This window comes from Paramacrobiotus metropolitanus, unplaced genomic scaffold, assembly GCF_019649055.1.
Source record: "Paramacrobiotus metropolitanus isolate TYO unplaced genomic scaffold, Prichtersi_v1.0 Parri_scaffold0000085, whole genome shotgun sequence".
In the NCBI taxonomy this organism is placed as follows: Eukaryota; Metazoa; Tardigrada; class Eutardigrada; order Parachela; family Macrobiotidae; genus Paramacrobiotus; species Paramacrobiotus metropolitanus.
The window spans coordinates 569,794-596,026 of NW_026570305.1; the positions used below are offsets into that span (position 1 = coordinate 569,794).

Genomic DNA, 26,233 nt, shown 5'->3' on the forward strand with positions numbered 1-26,233 from the left:
CATTCCACATTCCACTGACGGGAATTATGCGATATGTACAGGTGTACACAAAATTTACCGGTATCTTATAAAATTCCCTCGCACTATACTCGTGCCCAAGCGTAAGCGATCGTTTGAAATAACGCCGGTAATACAGTAATCGAAAAGGCTTCTGCGTTATGAAGACGATTATGCGCTAGTAAGACTTATTCCGTCAAGAAAATATATTTGTTGTTTGTTAGAAAACCAGCAGCCATAAACTGTGTTAAGCAGGGTGAGAACAAATGAGGAATTACTGCCAGTTGGATGATTGCCGTTACGGTCCTTTACCTTGGTGTCACGCAAAGCAAATCTCAAAATCAGAGAAACAAGGATCATCATAGCAGAAACCGTACCTTAAGCCGGCAATCCATAGTGCCTCAGGCATCTGTATGATTATCCACATTGTACAGTTTTACACCATCATCAAGAAATTGAATACTGATATTACCCGCAGCTTAATCTGCAAGAGTGCGTAGTAGCATGTGAAGATGTCAAATCAACGGATCCATTTACCCAATCGAACAGCAGCACCCCTGTGTATGTCAATCAGCTGTAAGTCTACGGATAGCGCTTGGTTTCATCTAGGAACCGAATTGTGCTGGCAATTAACTTATTTACGCAGCGCTCAATACTTTTGTAAAGGTCCTTTACAAAAGGAAAAAGGCTAACACGCGGCATTATCACGGAGACCTGCACAATTGGGCAAGCGCCGTATTAAGCGATTTCTTGTCTATCAAATTGCCAATAAAATGTGACTCACAGGCAAACGACAAAATTCTGGTAAGGCTAAGAAAGTGTAGTCACCACTTTGTAGTTTTTGGGCATGCCTTATTAAAAGCCGTATTTTTATAGCAAATTAATGTCTTCTAAGCATCGAGCTCTAGAATAATGTCGCAGAACGTCCAGTAACATTAGAGCAATGTACAGCACTCGAAATAAGCATAATATAGATCTGTACATTTCTGTATACCGCATAAATTAAAAACAGATATTTTTTTAGATTCAAGCTGATGTAGCAGCAGTTTTCTCATAGGAAAAAAACGGGGAATCGCGGTTTTGCGGTCTGGCTGTTAGGCTTGGCAGTGTCCGGGGCCATAATCTCTACCACCACATTGCCGGTCACGAAACCCAGGTTGAATTTTTTCACCGTAGAATGCGAAGCAGCTGCTGCCACGACATCCGACGTTCGGAAGGGATTGATCTCCGGACTGTTGCACCTCTGCGCATCGCATCGGAAACAGTCGAGAACGGTCGTGATGTCCTGTGTACCCGGCAGCGTTTTCTTTTCGTTTCTGCGGCACTTGTCCATGTCCAGCAGCCTCTCGCGATAAGACAAGTTGTGTACCCGACTGCACCCAAACGAAACGAATACTTCCTCATTGACTGTTAACCAACCAAAAAATTAGTACGGTGACATTGGACTTCACCTTAATTATACAGTGCTTAGTTTTAACTGTCAGCACCAAAAAGCAAAATTTTCAGAAAAATGCGCAATTATTCTTTTGCATTTACTTGATCCAGGAATATTTCAAAAGACTTACTTGAGAACACTTGCCTCCAACATTCCCCGTCGCAGTGCTGGTATTCTAGCGTGCCGGCGTAAACGAAGTCTTCTAATTTTACAGAGGGAGCGAAATCGCTAAGTCTGATCGGTGTACTGCACTGAGGCGATCCATCATGTGGATGCTTGCAGACCAAACAATCCCCTGTTGTAAAAATACGATATGAGTATTGCTTACTGCGAAGTGCAGCATTAGTCTAAAAGACACTTTTGCCACGGTATAAAGGAGTACTGGTACTGAATGATATGTTACCAAAGTACATGAGTATTTGTCACAACAAAGTTACCAAAGTACATGATTATTTGTCACAAATTTTCTATAAAAGTGAAAGAATTGTACTGAATACACAGCTCAGCCGATCACGGAAATGGGCGGCCTAATCACGCAGAACACTTCGTCTAAGTTAGCCGATGCTGGTGCTGTTGCCATGGCTGAGGCGGCGTTCCCGCGTTGGATGTCAATGCTAATCCGTTGGCGCAGATACTTGATTGGATTCAGAGGGACGCAGGAATCCGGGTATTGCGACACACGACACGCCCCCCTTTCTAGTAGTCTCTCTGTTACAGTTATCTGTGTGTGGTTGAATTGGTATAAATTGGGAAATGTTGAACGCTAACGTGTGTCACTTGCGTCGTAAAATTTTTTTTATGCCGGTATTTCGTATACCGACTGTGTAGCAGTACTTCTGAATAGTAGTTTCGTGACCTTTAGCATTTACGCGCCATCATGATTTCGAGCGTCGTTTTGCTGACAACTTGCAGTTGTTTTTGAGGTATAACTTGCAATAATTCGGTATGTCTGCATTTCTTTATGCTTGCATCGGGTGTGTATCGGCTGATTATGTCGGACCAGTTAGTAAGAAGAAGTTGGATCGCATGAATCGGCAACACGTCAAACGCAGCATTGTTATGTGGAACGAAAAACTGCCTATAACCGGAAGATGGAAGCGAGACAGGCTTTGGATCACTGCATATATTTTGCTCAGCCTTGTGGACGCAGGTTTGTGGTTCATGCCAATTTGGCGGAATTCCGCTAAACCTTCGCATCCCGACGACGCGAATGTCAAACCCGCCCAGGAGTTTTTGTCTGCTGCCGACACATTTTCTTTACCACTGGATGATGCCACAATTATTGCCACTGCACGCATTTTTTTCGGAATTGACTGCTCAAACCTTGCTGGGGAGATCGTCGCGCCACCTTTTACTCCGAAAGCCGGTAAACCGGTACCCCCTTTAAACATGACCTGTATGATGTTCTTGGAGAGTTACTTCTGTCTGTTTCCTACCTAAATTTTCTTTTGACCCGGATTCATAGTCTTCGCTTAGTTGGCCTGTAATAACTGAGTCGCTACCGCTTTTGCTGCCATGACCTGTTTGCTTCCAACATTCCGGATCCTCGACCCTATTGTATTGTGCATCATTCGCTTGGCTTTGAACAGTTCTTCACTTGCGGAACTGCCCTTTTGCGGTTGACCTGTGGAAATCCCACATCTATTGGAAAATTACGTTTTCGTTTTGCCCTAATTCGTAGGATGCGATAGGAATTCCATTGCTTCCTGCTGTATGTATAAATTTTGCAGTGTGTGCTTTCCTACTGCAAGATGTGAATTCCAACAAAGGATCACTTCATCTTCCAGTTTTGCACTACTATGTCACGTTCACCTTGTATAGCATCGTTTTCGTGGTTGCCATTATTTTGTCTTATTGTCGTTGCCATAGGATGCGACAGGAATTCCGTCGCTACCTGTTTTTTGTACACGATTCTTCGATTGCGGACATTTATTTTGTGAGCCGCGCAGTGCTTGGCGTGATTTCCGCCGGAGCAGCACTTTGATTATTAGCAGCATTCAGTGAACATTCAGCCGTGGATTTAGGTCAGTCTGTGGAATCCCCAGACAAACTGAAATCGTTCGTCTGCCTTGCCTTATTGCCGTCGGATGCACAGGACTTCTTTGCAACCGGCTTTATTATACTTTTCGTGCAAACTCTTGTACTTCGCTCGGTGGACTACCGCCCTAAGCCGTACTGATTTGCTATTGGTGTGGATAACTTAATTCGTAAATTATTTCGTGGATGCGCAGGGATGTGCGGAATCCCGCACCTCACTAGTCGCGCTCATGTAACTGTTCCCTTGAATCCAGGGAATCAGTCTTCATAACCGCTGCAACGGATCCTATTAACTGTCGTCATCATCACGCCGCATCGGATCATCTACTGTGTTTTTTTTTCGTGTTTTCGTCTGGGTTTTTTTGGGCTTGGGGCCGGTTCCGGCCATGTTCGGCATAACTGCCCAAAGGAAGTAAATTCCGATCCCACCTTTGGTGTTCTCGCGTGGCGTGTAGGAGCAATTGATTGGATTCAGAGGGACGCAGGAATCCGGGTATTGCGACACACGACACGCCCCCTTTCTAGTAGTCTCTCTGTTACAGTTATCTGTGTGTGGTTGAATTGGTATAAATTGGGAAATGTTGAACGCTAACGTGTGTCACTTGCGTCGTAAAATTTTTTCTGTTTTTGTTGTCTTTGTGATGGCTTGGGGCCGGTTCCGGCCATGTTCGGCATAACTGCCCAAAGGAAGTAATTCCGATCCCACCTTTGGTGTTCTCGCGTGGCGTGTAGGAGCAATTGATTGGATTCAGAGGGACGCAGGAATCCGGGTATTGCGACACACGACACGCCCCCCTTTCTAGTAGTCTCTCTGTTACAGTTATCTGTGTGTGGTTGAATTGGTATAAATTGGGAAATGTTGAACGCTAACGTGTGTCACTTGCGTCGTAAAATTTTTTCTGTTTTTGTTGTCTTTGTGATGGCTTGGGGCCGGTTCCGGCCATGTTCGGCATAACTGCCCAAAGGAAGTAAATTCCGATCCCACCTTTGGTGTTCTCGCGTGGCGTGTAGGAGCAATTGAGAGCATTTGAGACTCGGATTATTTTAATGAACGAGCCGATATATAACGACTACAGTACTGCATCTGACCGTTAACATGCAGCGGCAGGATTATTAAAACAGCTCCAAAAAGCAGGATTACGAAGGAATGACCACTCCAACGCTGTTTATTTGAATGCATTTCTAAACAATTAAATCACCAAGATTTTGTTTAGCCATGAGCAGTGCCGGTATCTGTCAGCGGCAATAACGGTACTTATTAGATGAGTATGACTGCGGCTGAACTTTATATGCGGTATTACTATTATGGATATTGTAGCTGTGCGAAAAACCTGTGTACAAGTACACGTTGTGATTGTACGCAAATGCAAATTGTTCCGCAACAAATTTAATGTAGATTTGTTGAATGCTCGATTTTTCGCACTGTGGCGATCCCACTGATTGACAATTCATTTTGCTTCAGTACACGCTTCAGTTCAGTTGTTAGTTATTGTGTGCAGAGTTCAGTCGCTGCAGTACTGGCTTTTTTACGGACAAATTCGTTCCACATCACTCATCAGCACTTTAAGGTCGTGGGCGTTAATTTGACAATTTCACCATCGATTCACCAGCACATTTAGAGTAGGTACATCTTTTACTGTTTACTCTGTGCGTTCGTTGGTTATCAGACAGTAAAATTATTTATCTGCTAATATTATTAGATTTCTGTTGTTTTTTTTGTAAAGCGGTTAAACGCTTTCAGGGTTGTCAAATCATTAAATTTTCTTAGCTCTTGCTTTGGTAAGAACGTCAATGGCTCAACATATAAAGTCTTCGCGAATCATTGTTCTCGGAAATAAAAACGAATGTGATGGCTTTCTGTGGTAACGGTATTCAGCAGAGCCTGGCTTTTAATTTTCCTGTAGGTTTTTTCTTCAGTTTATTTCATAATGGAAACATTTCGCAAGTAACACAGATCTCACTCATCTCAGTTCTTTCGTTGGTATCATTTTCCAGGATAATACCGAGTCATAGAAAATACGGCAAAAAATGTCAAAAACGCAGGAAAATCGTCTTTATTCCACCTGAGGTACAACTTAAATTTGTAATAATAGAAAACATCAACATTTTTTACAACATCAGAATTTCATTGAACTTTTCTGCGCCTTCCATCGTTCCCATAACCGACGCCGCGTTGCCGCGCTGAATCTCCAGTGACAATCTTTGGCGTAGAAATTCATGAGAACGGGCTTCCCCCGTGTGTTGCTCGAGTCGTTTGCCCAGTGCTTTGATGATGGCGATAGCGGATGGCCCCCAAGGGCCCATTGTTTCGAAAGCTATCGGTGCAAAGATGTATCTGCCACTTAGATACAAATAAAGCCGGGATTTCTTTTCTTCCGCTTCCAACGCCGCTGCACTTGCGTTAGCTGCCGTAGACTTGACGTGGGAAGGCGCAACCGTGTCGACACAAGTGACGTCCCATGCCAAGCACATCCCTCTCTGCCAGGCGAAGGTTATGCAGCCATCAGGACGTCGTTCGGACGTATGCGATGTGCCACGCGGCTCCAGTTTTGCCAGAATCCCAGCTGACACAAGAGATCGGCACACGATGCTGTTCAGCCCGCCGTGTCGTGGATGTCTACCAGCAGAGAATGTACAAGACAGACCATGGTGCCCGTATTTATCGACATGTTTTTGGCACTTCATACAATCGTGAGGCTCACATATTGCAACTCCCAATCTTAGCCCTACGGATATTTTAAGAGTATCGTCGTCCAGAAGGTTGCCAATGTGAGCAGAGGGTAACGCATTTAACCAGATTCAAGCCTCTGGCCTTGACTGTGCAAGAAGTCGGGCTTTATTAACTTCATCGTCACGGTAAACTTCCAACAGCGTAGACAGGGAAACGTTACATAGCGGCATATCCCAAATCTTTTGTTGCTTTCGAAAGTTTGGTTCCGGCAGATCAGGTAGGCAGGCGTTCTTTTTCCACAAAACAAGAGCTTCAGGGAATTCCATAGCAGCATGACCGGGCAGCAATGAGGCTAACAAATCGGATACGGAGTGAATCGAAGCCAGAAAGGCTGGGAGCTAAACACAGCGAAACACAGCTAAACACAGCGAGGCCTAAGTCCTGTAGGTTGTATTCTGTTTACCAACGGCGTTCTTGAGTGCCATGCAATCGTGTGAAACCCGTTTCCCAAATTTCGATGTACATACAGTATTTTGTGCCGTTCACAAAACGACATACTTTTATCTTCAAATTGCAGTATCGTGTTTCAAAATCTGCTCGAGCACTGTTAAAAATTAAAGTCGATCTTGATTAGGATGGGAATAATATTATACTGAAGTGCAAAAGCCGTGCTTCAAGAAAGTTGTACTGTAATGGCAGGTTCTTCGAAATTCAGAGCGAGGGCCTAAGTTAAGTTTTTTCGTTCTTGTATTAATTTTTGCATAAAGCGAAAACAGCTACTAACTGAAGCAGCCCACAGCTTCTCAATCAAAAGCCATAAGCAGTTGTATAAAATGATCACAATTAATAACTTACAATACAGCTAAACACCTCGCAAATACATATGCAGAACTTGCATCACAATAGCAGCAAAAATTAAGGAAATTATTTGAAATTGTTAATTTTGTATTCATGGCAGGATGATGTTCAGTGTCAGGTTACCGGTAACGCCATCTAGACTGACTGGATAGATGGCCGGTATTTTTCTTTCCAGTGGACGTTGTTTTGATAGCCGGTGCAGTGGGTTTACGCCAGGAGTTGGGCGCTCCCGGCACCGGACTGTTTTTGGTGGGACCATTGCAGAAGTCCTAGTCGAACTCCTACAAGCAGTCGACCACCTTGATCCGACCGCCTTTGTTCGCGGAGGCGGGACTGTCCGTCCATCCGCACTTATCCATGTCCAGTCCGTAGGGGGCGTATTCCACACCGGCGCATCCGAAGGAGACGTACTGGATTTGGCCGTACACTGCAAATACTCTCTCCTTGTTCAGTGTATTGATTTTTACAATCAGTGATACCATCCAGAGTTTACTCCAACGTTCTAAGTTTAGGCTGCTTAGTGATCTAAGCAGGGCGCAATCCGAGGGAAACCGAGAAACGGCTGAAAAAGGCGCCGATGGGCCTTGGTCAATTCTTCCACGACGAGCAAAACGGAGTATATAACGAACATCACTCCAAGGGGCAGGTACGTGCCAATCGTCCCCACAAGCATTACGTCGGTAAGAAGTTTAGAAAATTTATTTGTTATTCATCAGAACACCAGCAACCATAAACTGTGCGACGGTGGAACGCTGCGTACAATGTTGAATTTAGTAAGAGGACAGGCAAGAAATTACTGCCAGTTGGATTAGGACCGCTGCGTTCCTTTATCTTGGTGTCACGCGAAGCAGTTCTTAAAATAAGCGAAACAATACTAATCAGGAAAGCAGCCATACGGTACAGGCCGCCAACCTACCCGTATAATGCCAGTAGGCATCTTTATCCCCTCTGCACACATAGTGTACAGAGTATAGGGATAAATAAAGTTTCAAAAGGAGTAAAAGCACGCCAATCAATCCAGACGTCTGAAGTTCATTTATTTTGTACCAATCCTCTTCCAGTAAAACGCTTAGCGCCTTCCATTTTTCTACGATTTTATTACAGTTGTATACTGATCAGCAGCTGCCCTAGCAGTGCTGCACCGCTTTTACGATAATGCGGCAAATGTTGCGCTAAACATTTCTCATAAAGCCCACTGGTAGCTGAAGAGCGTTCAAAGCGTACAGAGTATGGTGTGTGCCGATCAATGAGTGTTGCCTTTAAACCAATAATTAGCGTGAGCGATCTACAAGAAGATAGTTATCACTTCCACGGCGGAAGTGATGCACCGTTTTCTTTGGCAGCGGGCAGCTTTTTTCCTCTGCTAATAAAAGTAGTCTTGTATGCTTTCAACTTTCATTGGTGCGAACGTGCGATCAAGCGGTCCAGTGGGTTTATTAGCATTAATAATTACGTTCAGCATATCTTCTAATATTCGGATGACTAGCCTATAAAACCGTCTGCTCCTTGTAACGCTTACCCGAAAGGCGAGAGACATAATACGAGTATATGCAGTACGCGCTTTAAGAGCGTTCGTAATCTGCGGCATCTCTTGCAAAATATGGGTTTTTGTTTTCTTCCCGATAATGCGCGGAAGCAACGTTTCACTGCCTCCAGGTAACGCAATCACTAGATCAGCCTGATCGTGAGCTGACGTAAGGGATTGACGAAAAAAGCTGCATACTTTTGATATTTGATACATACAGCCTGGTTCTTAATTTCTTTAAGACTGGAGAAATATGTTCAACGAGAAATCTTGGCAACAGCGGAGCACCAAATAAGCAGCGACGTCTTCTATCCCGATGACATTATTGGAGACAGTGGCGATTTGGATGGACGCCACAGTTTGCATGCAGCAATTAAAAGAACGGGTCTTCTCCTAGAGCATAACTACTGGCCGAATAACGGCAAGAACATACCATATGGAATTCGGAATTTTGGTGAGTGGAATTGTGATGTTTTTGTGTATCCCTCGCTAAGGGTTGTGGCAGAAATGCCTTAGTGTCATTGATAACGTGACAGGTCAAAATGAGCAGCGCCGAATAGAAGAAGCACTGCGATTCATTGAAAGACGCACATCGAACTGCATAACCTTTAAATACCGTGTTGATGGATCCAATGAATCGGAGTATATTGAATTTACACCCACAAGAAGAGGGTAAGGCACTTATGGTTGATGATAATTTTATTTCCATAACGCGATAACAATCTCAAGGTTCAGTTTCAAATAAACATAACAGCATTTTCAACAGTACCAATAACATTATGTTTAGCGTAAGATTTAACTTATGGTTAGCTTAAGTAAGTCTTTTTGCATTCCGTAGTGCCAAATTGTGAGCAACACTTTAAAAAATGGCTGGGTATCGATGCACGTACATGCATTACTGTGCCTGTTCCCATAGATTTCGATTATAATTGAAACTGCAGGATGAGTATACATTCCAAATTCTTACGCTAAGCTACAACTTTTCTTGTACTGTATATGCCATGTGTTTTCACACTGCCACTATCTGATGCACATAATGTTCAAACGTTTACTGTATCTCTGAAGAAAAAAAATTATTAATACGTGCTACACTTTTGCCCATTAAATTTTCATACTCGCTTAATTCGCAGATGCCAAGCAGACGTGGGACGAATACCCGGATTTATTACCAGAGTACACTTGAGTGCAGATTGCTTCAGCTCAATGGGAATAATCCTGCACGAAATCCTCCACACTCTGGGCATGTTTCACGAACAAAACCGACCAGATCGCGACGATCACGTGGAAATCTTCCCGGAACACATTATGCCGAACATGCAGATAAATTTCGATATCTTACCCAACATGTCCGTGCACGGTACCAAGTACGATATCGAATCGATAATGCACTATGGACCTTTGGACTTCGCTATCTCCCGGCAAAAAGCGACCATATTACCGAAACGTCACGCTCCACTGATGGGTCAGCGCCGTAGTCTGACACATCTCGACGTGGCAAAGCTGCAGAACGCCTACAAATGTGCCTGGCCTGATCCGGATGGGACTCTGACAGAACCTACCAGTTCCACTGTATCGTTCAGCAAGCCGTTTCAAAGTGGCAGTTCAAACAACACAACCGCTACTCTAACCGATACACAAAAAGTTCTACCGAATAGTGAGAGTGCTTTCGTAATTCTAACCAAGGGCACCTCGTCAAAGGTCGTTTCGAAGCCAGGATTTGGCAGTAATTCCGTTAAAGCCCGTAATGACTCGTATACCCCATATTTGACGACGAGAGCAAAAGAAGCGAAAGCACGGCCTACTCCTACTTTGCGCGAAACTACAGAGGGATCCGTTACAACGACCACCCAGCATCACCACGGTATTCGAGTAAGTTGACGAAAATTATTATGCATTGATATGCGAAATTTAAAATTATCTAGCGATCTCGATCGCACCAATTTAGCGATAATGTAAAGTGGTGTAATGCAACTAGGCCCACCACTGCAGAAAAATCCGGGAATAATGCTGGGCACTAAGCATACTACGGCACATATTATGCCGGACATTAAGGATCTTAGGCCGATTCTGACGCTAACACATAGTTTTTGAAGTGTCCTGATATTACTCAATACCAGAGTAACTTTATTCAGTTTTAAGGAGTGCACCAATGCGGAATACGAATGCAACAATCACAAGTGCATTAATATGACCTATGCCTGTGACGGATATAATGACTGTGGTGACGATAGCGATGAAGCGTTTTGTCAAGATTTTTTCAGGGAGCATCTCACTTATTCTGTCCTCAAACGGCGTCGGCGTCCTCTGATTAGTACAGAAGCGGGTAAATATGAGCTTAGGGAGCAAGCTACACATGAATCAGTTTTATTGGGCAGTCCTGTCACCATAAAGTGTATTCTTACGTGGGGCGACGTAAACGACATCAAGTTTATCTGGCGCTTTAATGGAGAAGACATCGTTCCATCCGCAGAAAAGACCATGCTCACCACCGGGACAGATTATCTACTGAAGATCGCAGCTTTTCAGCTGACAGACCAGGGAGCTTATACGTGCGAATGGCGCCATGCAGTGAACACGGACATTCATTGGCCGAGTGTTCGCTTGACAGTTCATGGTGGGTCGAATTTGACAATTAAGTATTACAGTTACATATAAGTGATATAACCTTGTTTTGAACTCGTCAATCTTACGTAGTAATATACAGTCCGTCGACTAAAATAATTTCGTCGATAAATAGTCTTTGGAGTTATTTTTTGCATTTTTCAGAAAACAGTGACGAACGGTTTCCCCGATTTTCCTCCGAAGCGATTAGCGCCGAACAATGCGCGCTACAATTTACCGCCGATAACGTATGCCGCCCGTGGTACAAACAGTCCGAATGCAGTCGGCGAGTCGAGGGTCTTGATTTTAACTGCGGATTGCCAGTTGCAGCGCAAACGCTATTACGTCTAAGTGTGGCGTTATCCGAACCTCCGTTGCGACCAGTGCGGCTCACTTTGTTCGATGGAGACCATGTGACCTTTAATAATTTCATGGCAATTCGAACGCAGGTTGTGATTTTCTATTTAAGTAAGTGCGCTTCCGACCGAACAACGAGTAAGCTGGCACATTTGCGGTTCTCCAGTCTGCTGGACGTATGGTTTGTTCGCTGCACCGAGTTATTCATTAGAAAAGCCGATTTCAGCGATTCTCGTCGGCTAAGAATCATCATGTTTTCAAATTCCACCATCCGTTCGCTGGAGAAGAATACTTTTACCGATCTTCCGGATTTGCGATTGCTCTCGCTGGAGGCCTTTGCTGATTTTTCGGCGGTTAACACTTTTATTCGGCGAAATCTTGATTGCGTTAACCGTCTGCATTGTGAGTGTTCGTTTCACTGGTTTCGTCAATGGTGGCGCTATAATCCGCGGTTGCTGCGCAGGACGAATCTTCACGAAGTGTACCTTATTCCTGAGTCTTGGGGAAATGGCGCTATGCGCTCCGAGCAAATTTATTTGCCAGTGGATTGCGCTGACCGCCCGTCTCCATATAACTCGTATTCCGTCGATTTCAGAGAAACAATGTTCTCACGTAATGAGCCGACTTGTGAGTAAAAGGTTGATAAAGATGAACCTCGAAAGGAAAATAGCCGGTTTACATTTTTCCTTACTTTTTTGTGGGTTATAAATGAATGAGGAAACAGATGAAATCAAAAATTCACTATAAAAAGATACGTCGCACATGTATTTTGCTGTTTGGTTGCGGGTTTTCTTATAAAAAGTAACTTTCCGGGGTGACAGTTGTGCCATCTAATTAGCTCGTCGGGATTTCGCCGCATTATAATAAGGGATCACCATTCCACTATTTTGACAGCTTTTATTGTAACATAAAAGTTTTCTTAGACGAGAATTCCCGAAAATTATACGAGTAGCGTTAAAAAACACCGAAGCTCGATAAATATCAAAATTCTCGCAAACATAAGGGACACATGGATTTGCTTCCGAGTAGATTCTAGCAAGTGTACGACAGTAGTTTAAAATATCCCAAGGAATCACAGGTTCCGTGGTCAGCTGGTCGATTTGGAAGCATCTGGTGCCATGACTTCTACCACCACATTACCGGTCACAAAACCCAGATTAAACTTTTTTACTGCCGAATGGGAAGCTGACGCCGCAATGACATCCGACGTCCGGAAGGGATTGATCTCCGGGCTGTTACATTTGTCGCCATCGCATCGAAAACAGTCGAGAACGGTCAGGATATCCTGTGTCCCGGACAATGCTTTCTTTTCATTTCTGCGGCAGTTGTCCATTTCTAGTTGTTTATCCCCATAATAATATCCTCGACTGCATCCAAACGAAACAAATGCTTCCTCATTAACTGTCAATCAACGACAAATGCTGCATTAAGTTTGCTCATGTTAGGCAGCAGATTTTCAACCACTTGGAGTTAGTAGATAGAACACTGTTCGAACTATCTGTACAGTACTTGGATTTAGTAATCTGAAAAAATTCAGTCAGCACAAATGCTTATACGTACAGTATATATCCGAAGAAATTTAGGAGTAGTAAAAGCATGACCATCTCGCGTACGACACGTGACCAGCAACTTAGATATATATGTTTTTTCGTATTCGCGGGCATCTCGTTGGTACGAAAGGTCAAATTAACAAGGAAGTTAGCGGAACTACATTACCAATGCAGTTACGTTGTTCCGTACCGATGTGAAAAAACAAGGAAACATAACAAATATATATAACGCACTTGTGAAGACTTGTCTTCCGCATCCACCTCTGCAGTCCCGATACTCTGTTAGTGTGCCAGCTTGGACAAGGTCCGCTACCTTGACAGAAGGTGCAAAATCAGTCAGCCTGATGGGTGTCTCGCATTGAGGCGATCCAGTTTTTGGATGATTGCAGGTTAAACATTGGGTTGCTGCAAAAATACGTCAGTAAATATTACAGTATAATACTTCTACTGCATAACTGCGCAGGCTCAGAGCATGGTACAAAAACCGTAAGGTACGCCTCACCGTTAGCACACAGTGGCTGGATCGTTAAAAACGCTCCTAGCCAAAAGTATACGAAGAGAAAATCACTTCGCGATCGCACAGTTGGAAGCATTTTCGGAAACTACAAAGTACACAAGATGAGATTACCAAGATCTCCACAAGAAAGCCAAAGGTACCGATGGCTGTTTGTCGCAATAATAACATTGAGGCACGATGGGTATAACGGAGACCGGGCTTTATATGTAACTACATAATACTAGTCGCATACTCATTTGTACGAAAGCAACTACATAACGGGCACGCTCTGATCATACGCAAATGCAGGTTGTTCGGCAATCATTTTAGGTTTGTTATGCAAGATCTTAATGTGAATCTGTGTGGAATTCTGATATTTTGCAATTCACTTTGCGCAAGCGCGGCGCATCCATGTAGTTGTCAATTGTTGTGCGCAGGAGATGGCGTAATCCTGGATTCGCTACTTGGTTTACGGATGGATTCGCTCACACCATTCTGACATAAGCAACTATTCTTCAAGCTCGTGCTACGTGTACTAATTACCTGTATTTAATAAATGTATTTATTTTAAGGCAGAAGTTTTTAGAGCGTTTTTTGCTGTTGGACCGTATTTTCGTTGATTAATTAGCAGTGGCCATTGAAAACAGAAGGTGCGTCAGCTTCAAACCGTTTTGGTGGAGTAAACATAATCCATCGTTTTTGGTTCTGGTTAGTTTAAGTTACTTGTGTTATTAATTGCTGCCGCAAGAATTAAACGGCGCAACCGAAGCCTGTGCGAATACGCACTTTTGTTTTCTAAAATAAGTAAATGTACTGATCCTTGTTGCGGTATTTAACAGGGCTGTCGATGGACAATGCGCGCCTAGCCAGCGCCATCATAAAAAAGCTTACGGATAACTTGTCTTTTTTTTACCACGAACATTCAGCACATTCTTGAATAATGCTAGCGTACTACCTAATTCTCATTTTGCAAATTTTCATATACGAGTAGATACAATGTGCGTTGTCACGTTTTTACGACATTCGGATCTTCCTAAGTGTGTTTCGAAATCGTCACCTCGAAGCCTGGAGAAAATTAAAGTCGGACTTACTCGGGATGTAATTATACTACCACCGAATTGTGCTTTGAGTTACGATCAAAGAAACCAGGTTCTTTGAAATTCAAAGCGAGGCCCAACGAAATGAACCGGTGCTATGACTAAAATTCAATAAACACCCACAAATACAAAGTACAATTGTAACGAAATGGACTCTGCAGAAATTTTTTCATAATGTTATCATTTGCTGGGAAAAAGCATAACACTTTACTAAAGCAGCATACGATTTCTTAACCGCGTGTCATAAACGAATTACTTAGGCTGGGCGCAATCAACACAACTTGCAAATTAAACCCGCATTAAAATAACACACGCAGAAACAGTATAAAAAGCAAAAGCCTCGCAACGCACTGCAGTACGCTCAGAGTGAATAATTGTGCACTCATGGCAGTGTCAGATCCAACGTCAGGTTACCCGTAACGCCCTCCAAATTAATCGGGTAGATAGCCTGCCGTTTCTTTCCAGTGGACGTTGTTTTGATAGCCGGTGCAGCGGGTTTCCGCCAGGAGTTGGGCGCACCAGGCACCGGGCTGTTTTTGGTCGGATCGTTGCAGAAATCCTCATCGCAGTACAAACAGTCAACCACTTTGATCCGACCGCTTTTGTTCGTGGAGGCGGGACTGTCTGTCCATCCGCACTTATCCATGTCCAGTCCGTAGGGGGCGTACTCCACACCGGCGCATCCGAAGGAGACGTACTGGATTTGGCCGTACACTGAAAATACACACTCCTGGTTCAGTGTGCTTACTTTTAGTGATACCATCAAATTTCACGCATGTAAGGTTTATGTGTACGTACTCTGTAAAAGTACGTTTAACTGTCATTGAAAAACAGCAAAATTTTAAAACAGTAATCAGAAAAATATTGTTAATTATGTTAAGGTCACCGTTATTATTTTACTCTGTTGTTCAAATATTTTGGCAAATTAAGAGCCGTTTTCCTTATCAGTAATTTGCAAGTGCGGAATAAAATGTTTGGCAGAAAACGGAGTACTACGCAGTTTTAAAGATCTATAGAATTGTGCTTGCCTGAGTACACTTGTTGGGCGCATCCACGGTCGCAGCGCTGGTCAACAGTCAACGACACAATATTAGCGCCGGGTGCTGACACGTCCGACAGTTTAATGGGATCTTCGCATTCCGGTGATTCCTTGCTGGAGACACAGGTTCGGCACCAGATCTGGTTGCCGGCTATGCAAAACATACAGTTAATGGAAAAACCAATTGGATAACAAACCTTCGCAACACCTCACTTACCGTCGGCACTATGAATGTACAGCATACATCCCACAATAAAAGCTGCCAGAAGACGCATTTTATTAACCGCACTCGAAATCGACTAGATGAAAGTGCGAATTTACACAATACAGAATTGAGGAACTGGCTTCTATTTATGTGGAAATGAAAGTAGTTGCCGGATACTCAGTTCACGTACCAGAATAACAATGCTATGTCAGATTCTGTTGACGACATAATAGGGACATTCGAACTTATTTCGAAGCTCTCATCCATAAATATATTTTGCATGATGTAACCCGAATCAAGCCTTGTTTTCGTGTTTATATGCTTTCAGCATCACAAACATTCCTGTGGAAAATAACAGATGCTCAGTTGTGTAATTGATCACAGTGCTTAGTGCCTGCAAACTAAGCATGTTGAAAATGCGCTAGAATTGTTTATCCCGGTCACATACGTAAGCCATACGTCCTTCAATCCTGCAGAACGTTTAAAGCTAACCGCATCGCTGCATTTTGTACATCATGCAAATCATTCTTACAATTGTGCCGTTAAATTATCTCCACAGCATTAGTAAATAATTGTGTTTTAGGAACGCAGTATCGTAACCCCGAAACGGGCAACGTACAAATATTAGCGAAAACCGGTTTCATGAGTGAACAGCTGTATTTGCTGTAAATCGCATGCGAGTCGGAGAGTACATGTTTACATGTCTCTGTGCAGCATTTACAAGGTATCGAGTGCATTCACGATCACACACTCAACGAACAAATTAACTTTAGGAAGTTTAGAGTAAGGTAGAAACATTTGGACCCGGCTGCATCCCTGAGGAGATAATTAGTACCATCATTAATTTCGCGAACAATAGTGCCTATAATGGATACAAAATGCAGTAATAATAATTATTATTAATTACTGACTGTGCAGTGCTGCAGAAAACTTGGTATATGCAATTCATTTATACTGTACACAGCGGTATATACTGCAATATCTACCGTATTTGAAATATATGCTGTATTTGCAAATTGCAATAATATAATTACACTGCATATAGACAGACTATATGTACTTTTCCAAACAGAAGTGCTTTCTTATGATCGATTGCTTGTGCGATCAAAGTTAACTTAACAGCCAGTACAATAGCAAAAGCCGGTGTAATCACAAAGCCACAGGCGTAATAAGCAATTAGAATTGTTGTCATCAAGGCATTCTTGCAACAAGCTGGTAAACCCCGTAAATATACCGTGTCCTCCGATTGTGAAATTCCTCCGATTACTAACTGTCAATTGTTCCTGTCTGATTTATTTCTTGCTGATACTAATGCATAATATTAACCACGTAAAACTGCCTAATCCCACAATATCTTCCTCAAGACTTTCATGGACAATAGTAGTGGCCTATGTGTGGACCCAAGTAATTTATGTTTGCCTAATTCGTCAAATTTTAATGAGAGTGCCGATCTGGATCTGAAGTTTACCCAGGAGGATATCGATTTATCGCTGCTTTTTGGCAACTTCTCCTACCTGGTACTGCTCGTAGTGTGCTCCGTGGGCAACAGCTTGAATTTCCTCGTCTTAACCAACAGCCGACGGAAGTGGAAATCCTCTGCTTGGTGCTACATGCTAGGCACGAGCACTGCCGATCTTGCAGCCATGTACGAGTATCTTTATCTGAAAAAAAACCATAACTATTTGTTATTTTTACGTTGGTTGTGCCTATACTACATGTATTTTACAAACTGCGGCTAAGTAAGACCGTCAGTGCATAATAATCGCAGCACCATTATCGAGTTTCCTGTGTGTGTGGCTGAATATTTTTTTCTGGTACCTCTTGTTGGACGATTATTGTGGGTTTGCAATTATGCTCGTGCATTAATAATTTGTGCAAAATGGCGGCCATAGTTATGCACGCATCTTTTTATAGATGGATGGGTTTTCCGTATTTCCTATGGAATCTCGCCGAGCAATACAGGCTCCCGCTTTCTGCACAGAACAATGAGCCCCTCATTACCTTGCTTACGGGAGTGACAGGTTGGGGCGAGGCAGCCTGCATGCGCTTATCTGACTGGTACATACAGATACATTTGTTATTCGACTTTTAGTGTCTAAATACGGTCATAATCACTGCCAAATTTTTAGTGCAAGTTAGCTGACGTAGCGCGTTTCATATGAGGCAAGGTGTACAAAACGTCTGATTTTTATGACGATGTTAAACACAATATAGGGCGAAATATCGAAGCATTCGTACTCTGACATTTCGGTTTTTATGACACCGCACCACAAAAATGAGCACGATGATTGGATTATTTTTCTTCGTCGTCTTAGGATACTGGTGGCGTTCTCTTGGGAAAGACTGCTCATCATCATCAGTCCGTTCCGCTTTGATTTCTTGCAGCGGGTGAGAACAGCACGGACCATCGTTTTGACGTTGTTCTCTTTCTCAGTATTATTTGGCGTTTACATCGTTGTGCAGCATTCCGTATACTACGCTAATCAACAGTATGACTTCTCCACGCCACTGGACAACGCGGCTTGGCTTACATCATGGGGGCGTGTCTACAATACCGCGCAGGTACCATCTATGAGTTGTAGCGGTACGATGACCATTGGGTGCTGTGAACACCCCCTGCACGATTGGGCTGCGATGAACAACCGGCTAAATTTAAGCCGTTTGCATTTAGAGTCATTTTAGACTGTGATGACAGTAGCGTTGCGAGCTACGGCTAACCGGCTGTTCATCGCAGCCCAATCGTGCAGGGGGTGTTCACAGCACCCAGTGGTCCTCGTATTGCTCTAAAAAGGCGCTACAAAGGATAGTCAATACATACATATGCAGTATGTGTTGCAGGTATTTGTGCAGCTGCTGACCTTCTTCCTCGTTTTGCTCCCTAGCATCGTCTTAATAATTTTCATTCGCCGACGCCGCAGCGCCGCCATAAATCGATCAAAGGTCAAACCAGCGGTACCGCGTGCCGCTCTGGACACCGGCGAATTCTGCATTCATCCGAAAACAATGCGACACCATGTCGGAATTAATGTCATTCTACTAAGCAGCGCTGCATTGTACCTGATCACGAGATTCCCCCACATTGTCTTCCTCTGCATATTCCGTCTGGCGCAGCAGTTCGAATCCGATCAAACGGTGGAGTACTTTGTCGCGCCGATTATCTACGTCATTATGTATTTGGGCTACTCGTTGACCTTTTTCATCTACATCTCCATGCACCGACTGTATCGGGAGCGGTTTATTAAGCTGATTGTTGATCCCCTGCGAGCGCGGTCGAACGAATACATCAGCCGCAGTGGAGGTGGCTGGAAGGACTGGATGATCAGTTTTATGACTGGTCAGTCGATATCAGCGGCGGCAGCTACCGCATCGGTTACAAGCAACACTTACATTCCAATGAAATCAGTGCAGAAGATTTCTGGCCGGATTAGTCTTTCGCGCCGTGAACGCCTTCGAGCCACTACAATGTAAATAAACAAAACAAGCTCTATAATTATGAGAGACTGCCATTTTGTTATCATTCTTAAAGCCACTATATGGAGGTACGATCCCAGACTGAGTGCAGTTAAATACTTTTTACGATTGCCTAAACCGCTGAATTTTTGAAAATTGCTCGGACCATGGGATACAATAATGTGCTCATCGTTCCGAGCCGTAAACAACACGATATAACCAATTTTCGTATAGAAGTACCCACAATAAGAAAACTTTATCATTTTTTCAAAGTTTCAACCCTTGCAGGAACTTACTATAGCTATAGTAACACTATAGTCACACTATAGTAAGTACTTGACCCTTGTCAACTGCACTAAATGAAAAATAAACAAGCAAGAATAAAAGTCCAGAATAACAAAAACAGACTCACGTGTGGCAGATAGGCAGTAATTACAAATTACAGCACCATGTACTAACTAGTACTGCATAACAGTGTATAAACTAACACAACGTCGCCGGTAGCAAGGTCAACCGCCGCATGCTGCAGAATGCAAACTGCAATCGCTGTAACCAAAGTACCCTTCACCAGGGGTGGCTGCTAAATGCTAACACGCATGGTGAATGGTGGTTCCGTATTGAAAATTCAGAATTTTCGTTACAATTATAATTATACTTTCAAGTTTCGTATATTTTAAACGTTTCATAATATATTTTAAAAGTTTTTAACGTTACCCGGTTAACCAGTACCAACTCACTTCGGATACGAGTATTTCAAACGTTTGATGTATGTAGATTTGAGCGCCAAATTTCTTTCAGTTATTGTTTACGTTATTTATTGAAACGACGGCCAGGCAAATTATTACAAGGTAAAATTGAGCCATCACGGTGGTAATCGCTTTAATTATTCACAGTAACGGCTAGGATCCGTCCAGTGTGGTAAATGGAACAACAATGCGGTATAAGAATCTGTTTATCTTTGCTTTACCGTGTTTAAGCTAGTTTACCGTGTAAGAAATACTAAGCATAGCATCGTCAAAATAAAGCTTCTGGACTTCGGTCATTATCAAATGGATTAAGATCGCTGATTACAATCATGTGGCTACAACGATTAACAGGTGGCTGAGCTTGACAAATTAAGCACGAAGGTGAAACCTTAAACCTCAGAAAACTTAAAGAGCGTAAACATCCTAAGAAACAAAACAATGAAACACGAAACACACGAAACGCGTGAAACAAACGAAATACATGAAACACAGGAAACGCATGAAACGCATGAAACGCAAAAAAAACACATGAAACACGTGAAAAATATGAAACACATGAAACGCATGAAACACATGAAACAACTAAAACACACGAAACGCATGAAACAGATGAAACAATGTGGAATGGATACGCCTTTACAAAGGTGGTGCTATAAAATTAACGGTAAATTTGCACTTTTTCCGTCAGACAGGCAGCTGCATTTATTCGCCGGTATCAAGCAAAGTAATGTCCCAACAACCAGAAAAACAACAACGATAAAACTGGACCAAGCAATATACACCATCGATGCTGACAAAGTCGCCAGTAAGCGCCGATGCACATTGAAAATTTGTACACATTATACACATTCACTTAATGAATATCTATAAATTATAAAACAATATCTGTATTGTACATGTGTCTGCGGTAACGGTTAACGATATGGATTATGCAAGACGTATATAAATAAAATTATTTTCATTTCCTGTATTCGTTCGGATCGAGCCGGCTATGAGCCAGGTTATTCCAGTTTGGTCACTTTGACGCGGATTTTCTGTCCAGTGCAGTCAGCCTCATACTGCTGTTCGGCGCCGCCAGCCTGTAACAGCAGAGAACTTAAGAATAAAAGCGGCGATTAGCAACCCACCCATACTAATTTTATCAATATCAACTGCTCAATTTGGCTATGTAATAGAGCACTTATACATGTCCTGTACACTTAATTGCAGTCAAAGTAACAATTTTATGTTGCTCACCCGATGATTGACTCGCATAGTGTTATCCACCATATGAATACTTCGTGGTCCACTGCCGGCCGTGATCTCCCAGATGTACTTTTCTTCCGTCAAACTGTTCTTCAGATCTCGGTCAATCTGTTCGCTGATCAGGGACAGACTGGATTCGGATGTAGCGTGGTTGGAGCACGCTGCTTCGCTGGCGCTGTTGACTTTGTCGAAGACGCCGGGGTTCATCTTGCCGCTGGCGTCCTGGTTAACGGTAAATACGGCATGGATACCGGAAACTGTAAGCAGTACCGTCAATAACAGAACGGAAATCATGTTTGCGAGAAAAATTATACAAACAAACCTTCGGAACACGCCGCACAGTGAACCAGCGCGTGTACATTTACGGTAGCGGAACTATTCCGTATGGGAAAATTCGCTTTATCTTGCTACGGATCTCAGTGGTTAATCGAACGTACTGCAGAGTGCAGACGCTATGAGCCTTGATTGGAAACCATTCTGAGCCATTTGCCGTTATACAGTCTCCTCTCGGTATTAATTACATGTAGGTATATATCAAAAGACGCCGTAAACGAAGGCAGTTCGAATACATATGAGTGGACCGAAAATATTAAGTAATTACGTACATGTACATATAACTAATAGCCTACACCGTATAGTTATAAAAGCAAATCACAATTCTTCGTTAGTTATTTTCGGCATTTTAAAATATAAGAGCTGGCCAACAAAATATCTATGCTCTCCTCATTTAATATTCCGATTCTAAAAACTTTTTGCAGATTAAAGATTTTTTCTGCAGAAATAAAGAATTTTGTTCCGTTATACGACACCTTATCTAGCCGGAATTATACAGATGCTATAGCTTTTTTTATCGATAACTTACTCCTGAAACGTTCCGTCACGACCTACTTCTAGCAATCGGCTATCACAATGCACAAACAAGCAATACAACCACAATAACGGCTTCCGTTTATCAGAGCTACCGATACTTAACCGTACAGAGTATACACGCTATCGATAGGTCACTTGCTTACTTTCATTTTCGTGTCCATTGGTATGTTCATCATCGATGGCTCGACCCATCACAGCGTAAACCACCTGAAAAGGTCAGAAGCAAGTCTTTATCATCGATCGATACATTCGGATAAACGGATTTTAAATATTCCCACTTACCAGTGACTGTACCGCGGAAGCGAGGAAAATAGCTGCGGACAAATTAGCCATAGTTGCGGAGAATTAAAAAGAAGGAACTGTGGAATTCAGTTGAAATTAAAAGTTGGGGAGGTAGTGTGATTTATTTTTGAGCCAACAGAAGCTTAAATAGTCAATTTAACGCCCTACTCCGGCACTCAAGTTGATATTGGTTTGCAATCCGAGAAATTATTCTACCATGTTTAGGCGAAACCGTTCGGCAAGTGCAACCACTTCAGAATCATCAGCGGTTGGTTCGACATTCAAGCCGATTACAGTAATTTATGCAGTTTATCCTTAATGCGAGGAGCATGGTAAAACTGTTAACACTGCATTTATTAAGTGCATTCCGAAATCTGTCTCGAAATTCACTACACGGAAAACAATGGTGCTGGAATTGGTTTGTAAGTACTGCAAGCTTCTACCAAGTATTCAAGCCTGGCAGTCGTTAACGGAAACGCTGCGTTTGTTTTGCTTACTATATCAGACGGTAGAATAATAAGTACAAACACAGCGCCCCCACTAACGACAACCAGACAGAGAAAACATGTGGATGCTTTTTTTAATTTTTCAAATTTTTATTTACATAGTGCGACCGCGCCGGATACATACTGTATTTCCGTTATTTGGGTGGCTGTATATTGCCCATTCATGTTTAAGTTGTTGGTTTACCGCTAGTTAAGCGAATTCTGCAGTCCATGGCACAAAAAGGTTTGATTGGGATTTCTTTATGGGTTAATCATTAATGAAAGTACCAAGCTTTATTTTTGTGATCAGTACATAGACGGGAAGATCTACCGCAACAATGATTTCCTCTGAATGCTTGAAGATTTTTTGTCCAGTCGATGGTAGAGTTTCGATCACGTCGAGCAGGAAACCTGTCCGTTCAGTGACATAAAGATTTGAATGTAACAGCTAACGGAAGGGAAACCGGCAAGCCGTGGTACTGGTTTCAGAAAACCGGCACCACTTTGAAATCGCAGTTAAATTTCTTTACTGATCGCACTTCTTTATCGAAAGATAGAGGTTGTAAAATAGCTGCAGCCGCTTTTGAGACATGTATGTGATTCACTTTCAAATGCAAATCGTGCACAAAGAAAATTAATTTTAATACAGTTTTACCATTTCACCTCTAATGCTAAAAACATTTTACCTATGATTAATGTATCATTATTGAATAAATTTTACCCAGTCTTTTCCGACCTTTTAAACCTTCTGGGTTCTTTGTTGCATTTCTGGCGTAATTAGATTATTATAGTCGTGATTTTTCCAGCGGCGGAAATCGTGATATCAAGAAATACATTCGGATCCATAACTCAAATATAGTTCATTCAGCACGTGGTTAAAACATTTCTCTTAAAAATTTAGCGCAGCAATACATTACGATAGAAAATATATTTTTTAATTACAACATGGAGGCCTGTTTTAACCAGGGTGTCTAAAAACAGTTCAGTTAAATCCGAAAAGGGTGTCTATAATAAACGGGGTGCGGAAAAAATGGGTGGCTGACTGGCTGTAAAAAACAGGGGCGTAAGGGGTGGCTGTAGTGTCACCCTACTAAATAACTCTTCAATTCTGGGCGTTTTTGAATTTTGCTACAATTTACAGATTCGGAGCGAAGGGCTCAGCACTCTTTTTTTTTATCCAAACAAAACTAATAAACCGGTCAGCTCAATAAGTGCCAATAATGTAAATTACAATTCTGATGAAAAGATGAAGTACCTATACAAAAGCATAGTCATGCGAGTACAACTGTGACAGAATGTACGTACTCGTATACCCGAAAAGAGCACTGTGAGTCATGCAACGATTGCGGATTTTCAAAGACCATTATTATTTTATAACTGTACGATGCCACATTTTTTTTTCTTTTTCTCTTGTCAGACCAGCGCCGCTCTACAATAGTGAAGGCTACTGACGTAGCCACGTCAGTAGTCTGACCAGTAATTTATTTATGCTAGAAAGCAGTGCAAAAAGGTGTTCGGAAATGCGTGAAAGTTCTCGTACACACTCACGAAATTTGCGCCGATTACCGGCACACTTTTCTTAACAGTAAATGTGCATCTTTTCTAGTAGAATGTCAGTCGCCTGCAATTTCAGGCGGCACCTAGCGAGTGTAGAGCATCTACCAAATTTAACATAAGATATTTTAGCAGAACGTCGCAGTTTCGCATAATCTTTGTAAATTTTTAATGTTTGGAAGTTAAAATATTTACTGCTAACATGCAAGAACGATCGCATGCCACATCGCAAGCAATTTAATTAGTTATTAGGTTTCCATTCGCCAGTAACAAACGAACTATTGTACAAACAATCATAAACAACAACAATGATAAAACTGGATTGGCCCAACCTAAATAATCAACGCTCTCCGAGTCCCCAGTAAAGGTTAATACAACAAATATCTGTATCATACGAGTTATCTACCGTAACGGTTGACAATATGGATTTGCAGGACATGCATAAGTTAAAACTGATTTTCGGCTCTTGTTTCGGAACCAGCCGCATAGGAATCGGATGATTCCAGCTGGGTCACCTTGATGCCGATCTTTTGGCCACCGCAGTCAGCCTCGTACATTTGTGCGTCGCCGCCAGCCTGTAATAGTCAAGAAAATTGAAAACGTAACAGTTTGTCAGTGGTGCTTAGTAAAGTACAGTATTGCAGCTTCTTTCAACATTAATTGATCACTTTTACTGTAACTGGAATCAGAACATTTATAATGCTGACCCGATGGTTGCGTCGCTCGGTATTATCCACCATGTGTATACGATGCGGTTCCCAGCCAACAACGATTCGCCAGATGTACTTGTCTTCCGTCAAACTGCTCTTCAAATCCCGGTCAATCTGTTCGCTGATCAGGGACAGACTAGATTCGGATGTGGCGTGGTTGGAGCACGCTGATTCGCTGGCGCTGTTGACTTTTTCGAAGACGACGGGGTTCATCTTGCCGCTGGCATCCCGGTTAACCGTAAATTTTTCAATGCTAGGAACTGTAAGATACAACGCCTATTTTCGAATGGAATGCACTTTTATTGGAAAAATTGTAGAAATAAACCGAAAGCGTTATTGCCAACATCAACTGTCAGCGTAGTACCGTAGATATCATGTAAATACTACGGGTAGGAAAATGTACCGAACTGCGGATTAGTAGACCGGAACGCAGTGCAGTTGTACAGTACCATCCTTGCATGCATGAGTTACTCGTAAATTGCGCGCAGAAGGCGTAAATGAGAAAAATCAGAGAAAGCTTTCTCTTATCTGTCATTGTAGAAAGAGAAACGCAATATTATACGACGCGTAATCTAGCAAGGATTATGTGTGCTCTAGCGTTTTCACGGATAACTATTCTTTAAAAGTTCCATCACGACCTCTTCTAGCAAGCGGCTACCAAAACTGAAAAAAAACTACAACCGCTACAACGGCTTCCATGTACCGAGATACCTATCGGTGTAGCCCGTTGTCATACCTACTGATAGGTGACTCGCTTACCTTCGTTTTCCCTTGCTTCATTGATAATTCGGCCCATTACAGCGTAAACCATCTGAAAAGGTCACCAGGTTTTCGTTATCGATCAATATCAAGGAAATAGATCTATATTATGATCGGCCGCCCCGTGGAACTTGGCTAGAAAAAACCGCCAAGCAAATTAAAAAACCGATTTCACCATTAAACTCAGCATGTCCCAAAAGGGTCCCACATGCATTTTGTTTTCAAAAATATCTGCTCTGGACCGTCGCTCGGATGCCGGTACCG

At 42.6% G+C, this 26,233-nt stretch overlaps 5 protein-coding genes across 8 annotated transcripts; 2 read left to right on the top strand and 3 right to left on the bottom strand.

Moving 5' to 3' along the window:
• Positions 1-8,406: 8,406 nt before the first annotated feature.
• LOC129596045 (uncharacterized) lies at positions 8,407-12,217 on the top strand. Its single transcript, XM_055493201.1, has 6 exons — positions 8,407-8,654; positions 8,766-8,977; positions 9,060-9,195; positions 9,654-10,392; positions 10,663-11,137; positions 11,290-12,217. Exons 1-6 carry the CDS (start codon positions 8,599-8,601, stop codon positions 12,114-12,116), a joined length of 2,445 nt encoding a protein of 814 aa, XP_055349176.1. The 5' UTR covers positions 8,407-8,598; the 3' UTR covers positions 12,117-12,217.
• A 351-nt stretch (positions 12,218-12,568) lies between these two features.
• On the bottom strand, positions 12,569-13,663 carry LOC129596038 (uncharacterized). The gene is made up of 3 exons (XM_055493193.1): positions 13,534-13,663; positions 13,266-13,436; positions 12,569-12,882 (listed from the first exon to the last, which is right to left on the bottom strand). Exons 1-3 carry the CDS (start codon positions 13,622-13,624, stop codon positions 12,569-12,571), a joined length of 576 nt encoding a protein of 191 aa, XP_055349168.1. The 5' UTR covers positions 13,625-13,663.
• A 1,102-nt stretch (positions 13,664-14,765) lies between these two features.
• Positions 14,766-16,382, bottom strand: LOC129596066 (uncharacterized). Of its 2 annotated transcripts, XM_055493228.1 has the most exons (4): positions 16,059-16,382; positions 15,881-15,922; positions 15,653-15,814; positions 14,766-15,338 (listed from the first exon to the last, which is right to left on the bottom strand). In XM_055493228.1, the coding sequence occupies exons 2-4, from the start codon at positions 15,903-15,905 to the stop codon at positions 15,007-15,009; spliced, it is 519 nt and encodes a 172-aa protein (XP_055349203.1). In that variant the 5' UTR covers positions 15,906-15,922; positions 16,059-16,382; the 3' UTR covers positions 14,766-15,006. The 2 variants fall into 2 exon arrangements, with proteins under 2 accessions (XP_055349203.1, XP_055349202.1); XM_055493227.1 differs by lacking the exon at positions 16,059-16,382 and having other exon boundaries at positions 15,881-16,012.
• Positions 16,383-17,116: 734 nt separating this feature from the next.
• LOC129596061 (neuromedin-U receptor 2-like) lies at positions 17,117-19,456 on the top strand. 3 transcript variants are annotated; one of them, XM_055493221.1, is made up of 5 exons: positions 17,117-17,513; positions 17,783-17,926; positions 18,184-18,256; positions 18,332-18,430; positions 18,707-19,456. In XM_055493221.1, exons 1-5 carry the CDS (start codon positions 17,239-17,241, stop codon positions 19,334-19,336), a joined length of 1,221 nt encoding a protein of 406 aa, XP_055349196.1. In that variant the 5' UTR covers positions 17,117-17,238; the 3' UTR covers positions 19,337-19,456. The 3 variants fall into 3 exon arrangements, with proteins under 3 accessions (XP_055349196.1, XP_055349195.1, XP_055349197.1); XM_055493220.1 differs by having other exon boundaries at positions 18,184-18,430; XM_055493222.1 differs by lacking the exon at positions 17,117-17,513 and adding an exon at positions 17,550-17,705 and having other exon boundaries at positions 18,184-18,430.
• Positions 19,457-20,762: 1,306 nt separating this feature from the next.
• On the bottom strand, positions 20,763-22,563 carry LOC129596073 (uncharacterized). Its single transcript, XM_055493234.1, has 4 exons — positions 22,462-22,563; positions 22,323-22,386; positions 21,301-21,566; positions 20,763-21,143 (listed from the first exon to the last, which is right to left on the bottom strand). Exons 1-4 carry the CDS (start codon positions 22,510-22,512, stop codon positions 21,066-21,068), a joined length of 459 nt encoding a protein of 152 aa, XP_055349209.1. The 5' UTR covers positions 22,513-22,563; the 3' UTR covers positions 20,763-21,065.
• Positions 22,564-26,233: the final 3,670 nt, after the last annotated feature.